Consider the following 12,755-nt stretch of genomic DNA (forward strand, 5'->3'; position numbering starts at 1 on the left):
CAGAGGCCGGTCATCATCATGGGACACACAGAAAGTGTGGCAAAGACAGGAAAGGTGACACTTAAATTGTGGCTAATTTGAACAAGTTAGAAAAGAGCCAGAAATGTCCTCCATTTGGAATTTCAACTCAAGGATCATCCTGGCCACTGAAAGTGGTTCTGTTCTGCCAGGATGTGCCGTCACTTCCGGACCTCGGGCTTGCTAACGGGCAGCTGTTTTATGCACAGAAAGCTACAGCAGCCTGAGGTCTCCAGCACTGTGGATAAACGCTCAAAGAGGGCAGCCCAGAAACAAACTGGTCTGTGATGGTGTAAGAAAAGTCCATACACTTGCTGCAAAGCGAAAACCCGGAGTCCAATTGCTTTAGTTCAGTAACATTTTACTCTATTTAAAAAAAAAAAAAAGTACTACCTGAAATTAATGTAACATTATAAATCAACTATACTTCAATTTAAAAATTTAAAAAATAAAAAGACTTTGTTGACAGTGTCTAAAAAAAAAAAGCAAAGACAGACCCATTGCATTCCAGAAAGATACTGGAGCTAGCTCCCTCTCCTTCTCTGTGCAGTGCTGGCGATACATTATTTGAGTTTACTTCTAGCAAGCACATGTAAGATTTTGTAAATGTGTGTAACTTTACAGCAGACAAAGCACTTCTCAGAGACAGGCGCCACACCCTGGATGGAAGCGCCACCACCACCACGCAGCCACTCCTCCTCCTCCTGCCACCACTACTGAAAACAAGGATGCGCTAGGGTAGACGGGCCTCCCCGGCAAGCCTGGACCTGTGCCGTGTCCCTCACAAATGTCATCTCACTGAATTCCCACAGCAACCCTGGAGGCAGGGACTGTTATCCCACTTTGCAGACCAGAGGTCAGAGAGGAAGGCAGTGAAGCCACACCGCTTCCAAGCGGCAGACGTAGAATGCGACACCAAAACCCGCCCACTCCTCCCAGCTTTAGGCTCATAGATGCTGCAGAGCCCTCGGCCTCGGGCACCTGGGAGTCTCCTGAGAAGGAACACAAGCAGGAGATAAAGGGGACAGACAGGCATACCCTGTACCTCCACCATGAGCTCAACTTCCTGCTATTTCAAGTGTCTACATCAGGACAAATTTATTTAAATAACAGGTTCCCAGGCCCCCCCCCCACCCCTGACAAAGTATGGTGGAGGTCTGAGCGGGGAATTGCATTCATAACAATTACCCCCAAGTAATTCTGAGTCAAGATGTCATAAATTACATCATCAGGGTCAGTGACTTACAAACTTATTTTACGGGCCCCACGGAGGCCACCCACTTGACTTCGCCACCCAGAACATACATGAACACACACTGACATACAAACACATTGAAACACGGAAACAAAGGACTCAGAAGACGATACTTACTACCTTGTTATGGGTAAACAGTGCTGAAAATTTCTATTTCATTCTATTCCATTCCATTTTTGAGATATCCTAGTTGTAATCCACTAAACTAATTTCACAACCCATGGACCATGACCTGGGGACTGAAAAAACACTGACCTGGGTGTGCTCTACTTAATTGCTAATTTAATCCTCACAGTCCTGAGAGGGAGGAGAAAGTACCATATCTCCATTTTACAGATGAGAAAAACTGAGGTTCAGGGAGGCTAAGCAATTTGCCCAAGATCACAGAGGTGGATAAGGGGTCTGAACTCTAACATGTAAGAACCTGAAGCCCCCTTTTGTTGTACAAAACCGTGGCTTCTCAAGTCTCCCTTTCACAAAGCTTGCACAGCGCTATAAAAAGTGGATTTGCTCCAGAAATGTCACTGACTAACTCCCTTGACTCGGTCCGCACATTTCCTTGATGCCAGTACATCCCTGACTGTAGTCACACCATCTGGTTACTACTGGGAGGGGGGTGGGGGGCGCTGTGTTAGATGCACACGCCTCCCCATCATTAGGTGTATCTTTAGCCAAGAAATGGTTGCTGAGAGTCAGGGAATTATGATGGGCACGGGGCTTGAATCCCATCTGCGACTCTTCCAACAGTGGGAATGTGGGCAAGTTACAAATGACTCTGGGACAGCAGGCTCCCAGTCTCCCCAGTGGGCAACGCAGTCCCCACCTCCTGGAGGTAGTATGAGAATTCAGTAAGGTCATGTGGGGCCTGGACCACAGGATGCAAACAGCAACTGATACTCCTCCAGGTGCCTTCTCGAGTGTCAGTGCTGAAGAGAGAAGCCTCTTCAAAGGAAGATCAAAACCAAGCAAGGTTGAAAAGAGAAGCTTCTTTAAATGCCAGTGTATCAAGAAAAATGAAAGCATGTGAAACTGGGGTCAAAGATCTCAGAGTATGTTCCCGACGCTCCCCTGTTGACTGTGAGGCCCAGGGATGCAGCCAGGAAGGCGAGCTTCAGCACCCAAGGGCAAGACGGTACCTGAGCTGGACCTTGCATCTCTGACACCCACAGTGGGCACGAAGGAGCTGAGTGTGACCCCCGATTATAAAGCTCTTTCACAGCTTCCTCGTCCACGCCAGGCTTTAGCTCACATTTCATAATCTCTAAACCCAGAGCAACAAGGTCCAGAAATGATAAGGGATAAATAATGGTAATTCTCGCAGTCAAAGATATAAAGTGCATGCTCCATGTCAGGCCCTGTTCTGAGACACTAACTTACGTTCCCTCACCTAGTCCTCACCTGAGGATGGGGAAACTGAGGCACACAGCAGCAGTTCTGTGACTCCTCTTGAGGCCAAACACGTGGTAAACGGGAGAACCACGGTTGAAACCTGGTCTCAACCGCTACGCTCCAACACTGGCCCCGAGAGCCCTGTTCCCAGGTTGGCTTCACCCCCTCTGGATTTCATAAGAGTTTCTGGCGAGGTCACGGTAATGGTTTCTGCCACCTCAGTGTTCCCTGCCCATGAGAATACTGAAAGCCGTATCACCTGAACTGCAATTCCAAAGTAGACAGGAACGACCCGCCTTCACGCCCCCACGCACAGACAGGGAAGGCACGGAACACGTCCTAGGAGGTACCGGGTGACCGACAGCGGCTGCTCCAGTCAGCTGTACGAGCACTGAGCCAAGCTCTTTACCTGAGATCCACAGACACACGCATGCACACGTGTATTATGTGTCTAGAAGTGTGTGTGGTACCTGTGTGTACACCTGTGGGTGTTTATAACGCATGTGTGGATACATGTGGATGTATCTGTGCATAATGTGTACATATACATGTGTATGGGAGTGTGTATAAAAAAGATACACATTTTTAATATATACATTTTTACAGAAGGCTAGCAAGTCTCAGAAAGGACAAGTGACTTGTCCGACATCACACAAGATGTGTAAATACTGGGGACAGGATTTGAATGCAGGTATCTAACCCCACAGTGCATGTGCTCTTGCCTACCCACTAAACCCAAACACCCTGCCTTCGCCCTTGGTAACAAACTGCTGGAGCGTTAGCGATTTGTAGGCCAGAAAACGGAGGGAGCACGTCAAGTTTCTGAAGCTGCATTTTGTGCTGTCTGTGGCGTAAAATGGAATTCAATTAAACCAGAACCGCCCCTGGGGCCAGGTGTGCCACCTTTATAACTCTGAGAGTCTCAAATCACTCTCAGGTGTCAGCCTCTCAAGTTAGAGGAGAATGTGCTAAAATAACTTTCATCCATTGTGTTACATGATCACCCACGAAAGAATTAAACAAATGAATATTAACAGAACCTTGAATTAACATATCACTTCTTTTCTAATAAAAGGGCCCTGCAGAATTCTGAGTTTCCAACACATAACACAATAATACGACAATAGTGACCATCAACATTTACAGTGCTCTCACTGTGACCCAGACGCCGTGCCGAGCTCTCCACAGGCATTACCTAGCTTAATCTCTCAACAACTTTTAGTGGCAGCTACTATTATTGTCATCCCTGTTATTAATAGTTTTTTAAAATGTCATTTAAGGGGGAAGGGTATAGCTCAGCGGTAGAGCACGTGCTTAGCATGCACAAGGTCCTGGGTTTAATCCCCAGTCCCTCCATGAAAAAAGTAAAATAAAATAAAATAAAATGTCATTTAAGAAACCCTTGCTTTATTTCCATTCTGTAGATCTTTCTTCTGGAGACCTTCTCCCATGCTGAAAAATTTGCCCAGAAAGCAAATTTACTCAACCTTAATCTTTTTTCCACCATATTTGAGACTCTCCCTGCGAAGGGAACCCTGGGATGAAGGCATTCGTTAGGTGAAGGGCCTGCTTTGTGAGAAGGACCTCTCCGTCTTCCGGGTTGGACGCTCACACACTGTGTTCACAGGAAGCAGGGACACCTCCATAGGCATCAATGCGAGAAAGCAAGGAGCACCCAGGGGAGACGGGGCTGCCGCTCGGGCTTGCTACTTACCAGCTCTGTGTGAACTTTAAGATGTGCCTGCAGCTTATATTTATCTGGAGTCGAGTAGTCACAGCCGTCAGTGGGACACTTCAGCAAGATGTTACTGTGTTTCTGAATTACATGGCGTTTAAGGCAGTTTTTGGTGATGGAGGAATAATGACACTGGGAGCAATAATACAGATGTTCCCGGGTGTGGGTGCGGACATGCATGTCAAAATGCACTTGGTACCAAAAAAGTTTGCCTAAAAAAATATTTTCACATGAGAACAAGGAAGTTTCTTTTATCCTGAATTTGATTTTTTTTCATTATTTTTTTAACTACTATATTTATCTCCCTCTCCTGCTCGTCCGGGTCACCCTTCACACTTTCCACCACATCTCTGTCTGGAAATTACTTTTCCAAGGTGGGAGGCTGTAAATATTAAGGGTGCTACTACTTTTGCATGACGTCAGAACTAAGAGAGGAGGAAAGAAACGTTTACTGGGGACCATTTATGGTGCCAAATGCTATTATGCATCTGCGTAAAATCAAAGAGGTGCTAAATTCTGCTGACACCTGGGACAGCTACTTCCGGTCCTGCCAGCTCACCAGGAGACCCAGGGGCCGTGCTCTCACCGGGAGCTGGAAGGGCTGGATTCAGGGTCTCCCTACAAAGAGCTGCAGCCCCTTTTGTGACCTCTTCTCTGCTCGTCTAGAACATGGCCACAACGTACAGCTCTACTTCAAACTTGTCACGTGCCAGAAGGAAGCTTCCTCTTGGTTAACAGCGTTCTGGCCGAGGCCGTGGGGTAAACCTCCGCATGCATGCCTGACCAAGCCGGCACGGTGGGCTGCCCCGCCATCCCGGCTGCCTTCTCAAAAGCCTTCACGCACTAAACTGCACCACGGTGGCCACCCGTTGCTATCTACAAATGAGGGCTAGCTCACTTAGAAGGTGTTTTTGCCAAGAGACACGCGCTCAAATCAAACACGCGGTGACCCCCAGCCAGGCGGGGATGGGTGGGGCCGCCGGGAAGGAGAGCTCCGCCCGGCTGCAGCCCCGAGCCGCCGCCCCTTACCACAGTATTCACACTCCAGGTCTCCATACACCTTCCGGATCCTCTCGCACAGGCCGGGGTTCATGCGCCGCTTCTGTAAACTGTCCAGGATCCTCATGAACGCAGTGATGCCGGCCCGGTGCTCGGGGGCAGGCGCGCAGGAGTCAGGCTGGCACAGGGCCGCGTCCCGCCCACCAGCTCCCAGGGGAAGGTCTGAGGCCTCCGCTGGGTTCGACCTGAGACACCGGCTGGGATCTGGGCCAGCGGATGGGAGGGCAGCCACTTTCTGTCCTTCGGCCGGGGTGCTCTCAGCACCCTGGGCCTCTGGGTCTGCTTCACCTTTGGCCTTGGGCAGCAGCGGTGTGACGTCCTCGCCCTGGGGCGGGGCGGAGCCTCCCTGCTGGGCGTCCCAGGTCTTCGCCGGAGCCTCCGCGGAAGAGGCATCGTTTTTCAACAAGAACTCATCCGAAGCCTCCGAGTGCGGATGAAGGTCCGAGGCCCCCTCGGAGGCGGCCAGCTCACAGGGGAGCTGGGCGGCGGCCGAGCGCACCGGCGGGGCAGGCACTTCCACGGGGGTCTCCGGCGTCCCCCGCCCCTCCCCGGCCCGAGCGTCCCCAGGGCAGGCCGCCTCCTTAGATGCGTTCACCCCCTGGAACACAAACTCCTCTTCTGCCAGCTGCAGCTGCCCCCCCAGGGCCTCCTGCTGGATGTCCCCGCCAGGCTCCAGGAGGCAGAAGCTCTGGTTGATGGAGCTGGTGAAGACCAAGGTCTCCTGCGCTGCCCCGTGCGCCTCCTTGATGTGCGAGCGCAGCCGGATGGAGCTGACGAACTTCTTGAGGCAGATGGCGCACACGTAGACGAACGGGTGTTTCCTGACGTGCAGCTCCAGCGCCTGGTACTTGGTGGCCCCGTGGCCACAGAGCTCGCAGGCGAAGGGCCACTTGTCACCGTGGACCAGCATGTGGCGGTCGCGGTCCAGCTCGTTCTTGAACTTGCGCTCGCAGACGTGGCAGTCGTAGAGCAGCTGCCGCTTGCCCTCCCTGGTCATCAGGCACAGCTCGTCCAGGGCCTCCTTGACCTTCCCGTCCTGCGGGTCGTGCGCACCGCGGATGTGCTTGATGAGGTTCTTGACGTCCGAGTACTTCTTCTTGCAGAAGCGGCAGTGCTGCTTGATTTTCTTGTGCACGCGCTCGATGTGCACCTTCAGGTGGCCTTTGCTCAGGCAGGTGAAGGAGCAGTAGTCGCAGGCGAACTTCTCGCCCGTGTGCTTGCGCAGGTGCACGTTGAGGTTGGCCTTGATGGCGCTGGCATAGCTGCACTGGGAGCACTTGTAGGGCTTCTCGTTGGTGTGGATCCTCAGGTGCGCCTGCAGCGAGTGCTTGAACTTGAAGACCTTGTTGCAGTACTCACAAGTGAAGATCTTGAGCTGGGTGGGCCCTAGCCTGGAAACAGACGACAGCACGGTTACCGCCGCAGACTCTAAACCTTCCCCGTGCAAACGGCAAAGGCTGAAAAGGGAGCTAAACAGGGCTGAGGATGGATGGATGCACTCATTCATCAAGTAGGGCCCGAGGACCTCATGTGGTCCAGGCACACACGAGGATGGAAGAGTGGCTGGGTCCCTGTTCCTCAGCAGCTCACAGCCTTGGGGGAGTGGGGGAGGGGACAGGCCAGCACCTCGCCACATGACAGTGCATAAGTGGTGACAGGAGTATGTGCAGGTGAAAAGAGAAAGGGACCCCTAACCTGGATGAAAGTAGCTGGGAAGGGGAGAGTCTGGGCTGAGAGATGCCGCACCAAGAAGAGGGAGGCAAGAGAGGGAAGAGGGCTGTGTCATTCACAAGGTACACGGTCACCAGTGGTGTCCCAAAGCTGACCTGGATGTATTCCAGGGTATTTTAACAGGACCAGTCTTACTGGAATGAACTCAGTCTGCTCCATGAGACAAGAGACAATCCATTTGGGTTTATTCAATAAGTTTTGATAATCCAGCCTTGCCTATTCATTCAATCATATATTGGGGTAACACTCTTTCTCTGCAAGTTTCCATGTGAGGTCCACTTATTATCAAAAGACCCCTGGCCTCTGTCCTTGCCCTCACTTCTCCCCAGGAAAAGTGAGTGGGTGTATCTGACCAGCGAGTTTGGAGCAGGACCTAGCCTTCATAGCTGAGCTCGCCTCTCCCCTCCTGGTGAAGACATGCCTACCTTTGGACAACATGTGATACAGCAGACACCTAGCCCGGTGGCCCCCATGAGTCTGGCCAGCTGCGGTCAGGGACTGCAGGACGGGGAGCGGGCCAGGCTGCCAAGCCCTGCAGTACAGTCAGCAGGAGCTCAGTGTCCAGCTGCCCCGGGCTCTCCCTCCCACGGCTCCACCAGTCACGCACCTGCTGTCTGAGCCTCCACCTGCCTCCTCCTCCATCATGGTTGGTTTAGAATTCAGACAGGGAAAGTAAGGTGGTTGTTCAATTGTCATTTATTAAACTCCTACATCACTAATTAATAAATGACTCTCATTTTACTAACACTCGCCTGTATGTCTCAGGCACTGTGTGAGCTGTTCTGCATGTGATGGAGAAGAAAAGCGTGGTCTGCTTCACGGATCCTTTCGTTCTCAGTCCAGCAGCGTGTGTGCTGAATAAGATGGTAACTGTAATAACAGGTACACTTACTGAGAACTTATGACATGCGAAACTCTTCACTAGGTGTTTAATCTCAGCCCTATCATTATGCCCATTCTACAGATGAGAAAACTGAGTATTTACCCAAGGTCACACAGTAAGTGATAAAGCCAGAATTTGAACCCAAACAGACTGCCTTTCTCTAGAGCCCGCACATTCTTCTGCAAGCTCACACTGCCTGGCATGACCGTGAACACCACCCTTCAGTGTACAAGTGAATCAGGCCTTCTGAGTGGAGCTCCCAGTGCTGTTGGAACAGGTGTGCCTTGTTTGTGGAATCAACAAATGACAGTCACCAAAGTACTGCAACTTGCACTGGGGACAGGAATTGGCAGGTGAGCCCAGGAGGCAGGTGAGGCTTCCTCTGTCCATAACCACTCCCTCTGGACTCTGCCCAGGTTATCCAGGTAGGTCCTCAGAAACACTAATCATCATTTAGGACCGTTAATCAGACACCATGAACCTGGACCAACTGTAACTGTGAAGCCTGTATTTATGGAACCATCCATTCAGCAATGTTTGATCAACACAGGTTGCCTTGTGTTTAAATTTAAAATATTTAAATGAATTGAGGGCCATAAACACCAGAGGGTACAATTCTCATGATGTAATTAAAATATTCAAATCTGAAAGTCGGTACCCTGCCTGCATGCTAAACCCAAGGCTAATTTAAGGAAACTAATCTGGATCTTCCTCAGATGACAAATCTAGAAGGTGATACATTTCACTGGAGGAAGGAACTTAGATTCAGAATGTTAATTAAATAAACCACTCACCACAGCGTTTCCTCCTCTAATGCAAGTTCTGAATGGTCTTAGGAGAATCCTTCCCTCTGATTTTTTTGTATTATTACACAAATACCTGGCAAAGCCCTCAGTGCCACTTCCTGCCACAGGTGATGCATCTGAACCTCAGTTGCTGGCCTGTGCCTGGGAGCTGCGGGAGAGCCGCGACGTCCTGTGGTTCCTATTCTGTTACTTCACTGCGAACGTCCCCACTCAGTGAGAGAGGTGCTCTCACCTGCTGCATTATAGAAAGCATTTGGGCAGAGCTTTAAAAGATCAGACCCTTTGATCCAGTTATTCCACTGCTGGGAATCCATCAAAAGAAACAATACAAAGTTCGAATGGAGGTGCTCAAGCCCCAACTTTTCACAATAGTTAAGACTGGAAAGCCGCTTGAAGGTTCCAACACAGGGAACTAGTTTGTTTGCACAATTTTTTTTTCACTCATTGATTCATTCATATGAAAAAGTATTCTAGGCACTGGGGACACAATGGCGACAAAAACAAACACAACTCATGCTCTCCCAGAGCTCACCTTCTAGTGGTGGGCCAGCCTAATAACCAAATAAATGGGCAGATATGCCCACCAGCCCCTGCTGTGATGGAACAAGGCAGGATGCTCTAAGAGCCCAGGTCAGGGCAGACTCATCTGTCTAGGGGGCGGGACAGGCCGCCCTGAAGACTGGACATTTGAGCAGGTAGCTGAAGAAGGAACAGGAGTTAACCAAGCCAGGGGAGGAGAGGCATCCAGGAAGAGGAAGAGGCACCTGCAAGGAGAGATCAAGGAAATCAAAAGGACCCAGATGGCCGAAGCAGAGGCTGGAGCCCAGACAAGCAGCGGGAGCACAGGAGGGGACCCAGCTGCAGAGGCAGCAGCCTGGAAGACCCTGGAGGCCAAGTCCTCCAAAAGCAGTGTGAGGCCTTAAAGGGTGCAAGCAAATGGACATTTTACAAAGATCTCATTGGCTGTAACGCGGAGAGCTGAGCAGGTCACAGGATATCTTCATGATATTACAGCATGCCACTATAAAACAGAGTTCGTGAATAATTTGAGTAACAAAGGGAAATAAGTATCACGTGTTCAGTTATTAAAAGCAAGATATGAAATTGCATATAAAATTATAAGCTCAATTTTTTTGAGATATACAGGCTGAATGAGGCTGGAAGGAAATTACATTCAAAATATTAACAGTGGTTATCTTAGGGTGGTGCGATCACAAATGATTGTTTTTTCCTTACAGTTTTCCAGACTTCTAAAATTTTCTATGTAATAAGGCTGTATCATATTTGTGTGGGAACCTAACTGTTATAATAACATAACCCAAAAGTTTGCGTCTATATTTTAGAAAGCAAAATCGTCATGCAAAAAGTCTCTTTCATAACTATTTTATAATTTATGCTATAAAATATTAAAAGAACGCTTGGCAATGGGAATACAGCTTAAATCTATTGATTAAATACTGAGCATATCTACCTGCAACTAGGGTAGCATTTAGTTGAAACCCTCCCCAAGAGACCTTGAAATATACTGAAGATAATTAACTAAGGTCTACAAATCAACCTGTGGTGAGACAAGAGTGATCTTCAAATTTAATTCCATCTCAGTTATGCCAAAGCAATGCCTATTTTTACAGCTTCGTCAAATAAAGTCAGATGCTCACATTTGCAAGAATAGAGGACTGAGGCTACAAATTAATGAAGCCTCCCAGATGGCATTACGTCATAATTTAACAAGAGCACTTTCCATATATGTTATCATTCACTCTGACCACTAAACTAAGTCAGATTCTGTTGCATAATCACGGCTGGTATGAGAGAGGCTCAGAGGCAGAATCACTGTGTCCGGTCACAGCAAAGTGGAGGCCTCACCTGGGCAGCGGTCGTGACGGTCCTATCCTCTCCCACATCCCCAGGGCCTGGCACACAATGGCTGTTTAATCTGCTGCGTGCACTCTGGTAGAAGGGTCTAGAGCCAGCCCAGCTCTGTCTGGCGCTAAAGCTTACACTCTCTTCAAGAACACCTCGTTTCCCCACTTTCTGAAACAGAGGGAACCCATTGGCACTGGCGTCTTCTCTGTCTTTCCTCCCAGCTGGGAAAATGTGTGCAGAGCTCTGGTGATGAGTTTGCTAACCGACCTCTCGAGGTAAAGATCACAGCCGAGACAGTGACCGGGTGCCAGGGAGGGGCTGGGGGACACGCCAGTTCACTGCAGGACGTCAACGCACCTGATTTGGAGGGCAGTTTTCAATGTCAGTTAGAGTTTTAAGCACTCACATCCTGTAAGACAGCAATTTCATTTCTAGCAATTTACCCCACAGGAAGTCTTTGAAGAAGTATTGAAAGAGGGAGGGACCAAAACCTTGAGCACAACGTTGTCCGTCAAGCAAAAAAGAGCCCTAGAAACAACAGCGCACCCACACAACAGCAAAACGCTCTTAAAAATGTACTCGCTGAAAAGGGAAAATCAAGGCGTGGTAAAAATTTTTAGGAGTGCCTTTGGTATTTTGTGTTAGGGAGAAAAATAACAAAATCAAAACACTATATTTTAGGGTTTCATAAAAAGATGACGGTGGCATGTGAACCATACTGTCAACAGGAGTGACTCTGTGGGAAGAGGAACCATGGGTTACCGTAACTGCACATCATATAGGATGCTGGAACTTTCTATAAGATGTTTGTGTCACTTTTGAAAATAAGGGGGAAATAAGGATTTCCTTTTTTCATTACAAATTGTGCAGCTTTAAAAACCAGAAAACTTACTGGGGAAGGCCATGTTGACACCTCTTTTTATTCAGGTTAAACAGAGGTTTGCCTTAAGTAAAACGCCCCACCCGCATTAAGCCAGCAGGTGCTCAGCCTCCAGGCATGCCACTCTGTGTGAATTCCACAGAGGCCACTCTGGCTTGGCTGGCGCACCAGGGACATGACGGATGGGCTAGTCCTTAGGTTCAGTCAGGAAACCAAAACCCTTTACAAATGAGTTTGTGGACCGAGTCCTGACGAAGTAACATGCTGGTACTCTCGCCCTCTGTGGCGGTGGCCAGAGTCACACAGAACAGATGCTTTACCTGCTGGACTTCATGGGCTGCTCGTAGGGTGTCTGCTGGATGGCATACTCCTGGTACCCTCTGCGAGGTGCGAGGTCGGCTGCCGTGGCCTCAGGGTCTGCGGCTCCAGTTTCCGGGGGCCCGGCCTCCACTGGAACAATCTTGGTAGCACCTGCACGGAGGCACGACACACTGGTATTAAGAAGGCACCACAAGGGCCCTGACCCCACTCCCCCAGCGCAGGGAGCGAGCCTGAGAAGTACGTTACTTAACTGTAAAGCACCATGTTTAACTTGTGTGTGTGTTTGCAGGGAAGGGGCAAGTTTTACAATAATCTATCAAAGCCTTCTTCTGAGGTACATTTTCACTTGATCTATTTATTAAAAACAAAAATATAGATTTAGACTGGAAGAATTAATACTGTTAAAATGGCCATACTACCCAAAGAAATCTACAGATTTACTGTGATCCCTATAAAATTACAGAAAAGAAATCTACAGATTTACTGTGATCCCTATAAAATTACCCAGGACATTTTGCACAGAACTAGCAGAAATAGTCCTAAAATTTATATGGAATCACAAAAGACCCAGAATTTCCAAAGCAATACTGAAGAAAAAGAATGAACCTGGAGGAATAACCTTTCCAGACTTCAGATAATACTGCAGAGCTAAAGTAATCAAAACAGCATGGTATTGGGACAAAACACCATATGGGTCACTGAAACAGAACAGAGAGCCCAGAAATAAGCTCATAACCTTTTGGTCAATTAATCTTTGACAAAGGAGGCAAGAACATACAATGGAGTAAAGACAGTCTCTTCAGCAAATGGTG

At 48.9% G+C, this 12,755-nt stretch overlaps 1 protein-coding gene across 3 annotated transcripts in view; it reads right to left on the reverse strand.

Moving 5' to 3' along the window:
• Positions 1-12,755, reverse strand: part of ZFAT (zinc finger and AT-hook domain containing) — a 136,518-nt gene that overhangs the window by 68,027 nt on the left and 55,736 nt on the right. For all 3 annotated transcript variants that reach the window (XM_015242409.3, XM_072949753.1, XM_072949754.1), the window contains exons 5-7: positions 11,943-12,093; positions 5,427-6,847; positions 4,377-4,609 (exon numbers count right to left, since the gene is read on the reverse strand). In XM_015242409.3, the coding sequence (XP_015097895.3) occupies positions 4,377-4,609; positions 5,427-6,847; positions 11,943-12,093 (1,805 nt within the window). The remainder of the gene's footprint in view (positions 1-4,376; positions 4,610-5,426; positions 6,848-11,942; positions 12,094-12,755) is intronic.

This window comes from Vicugna pacos, chromosome 25 (assembly GCF_048564905.1).
Source record: "Vicugna pacos chromosome 25, VicPac4, whole genome shotgun sequence".
In the NCBI taxonomy this organism is placed as follows: Eukaryota; Metazoa; Chordata; class Mammalia; order Artiodactyla; family Camelidae; genus Vicugna; species Vicugna pacos.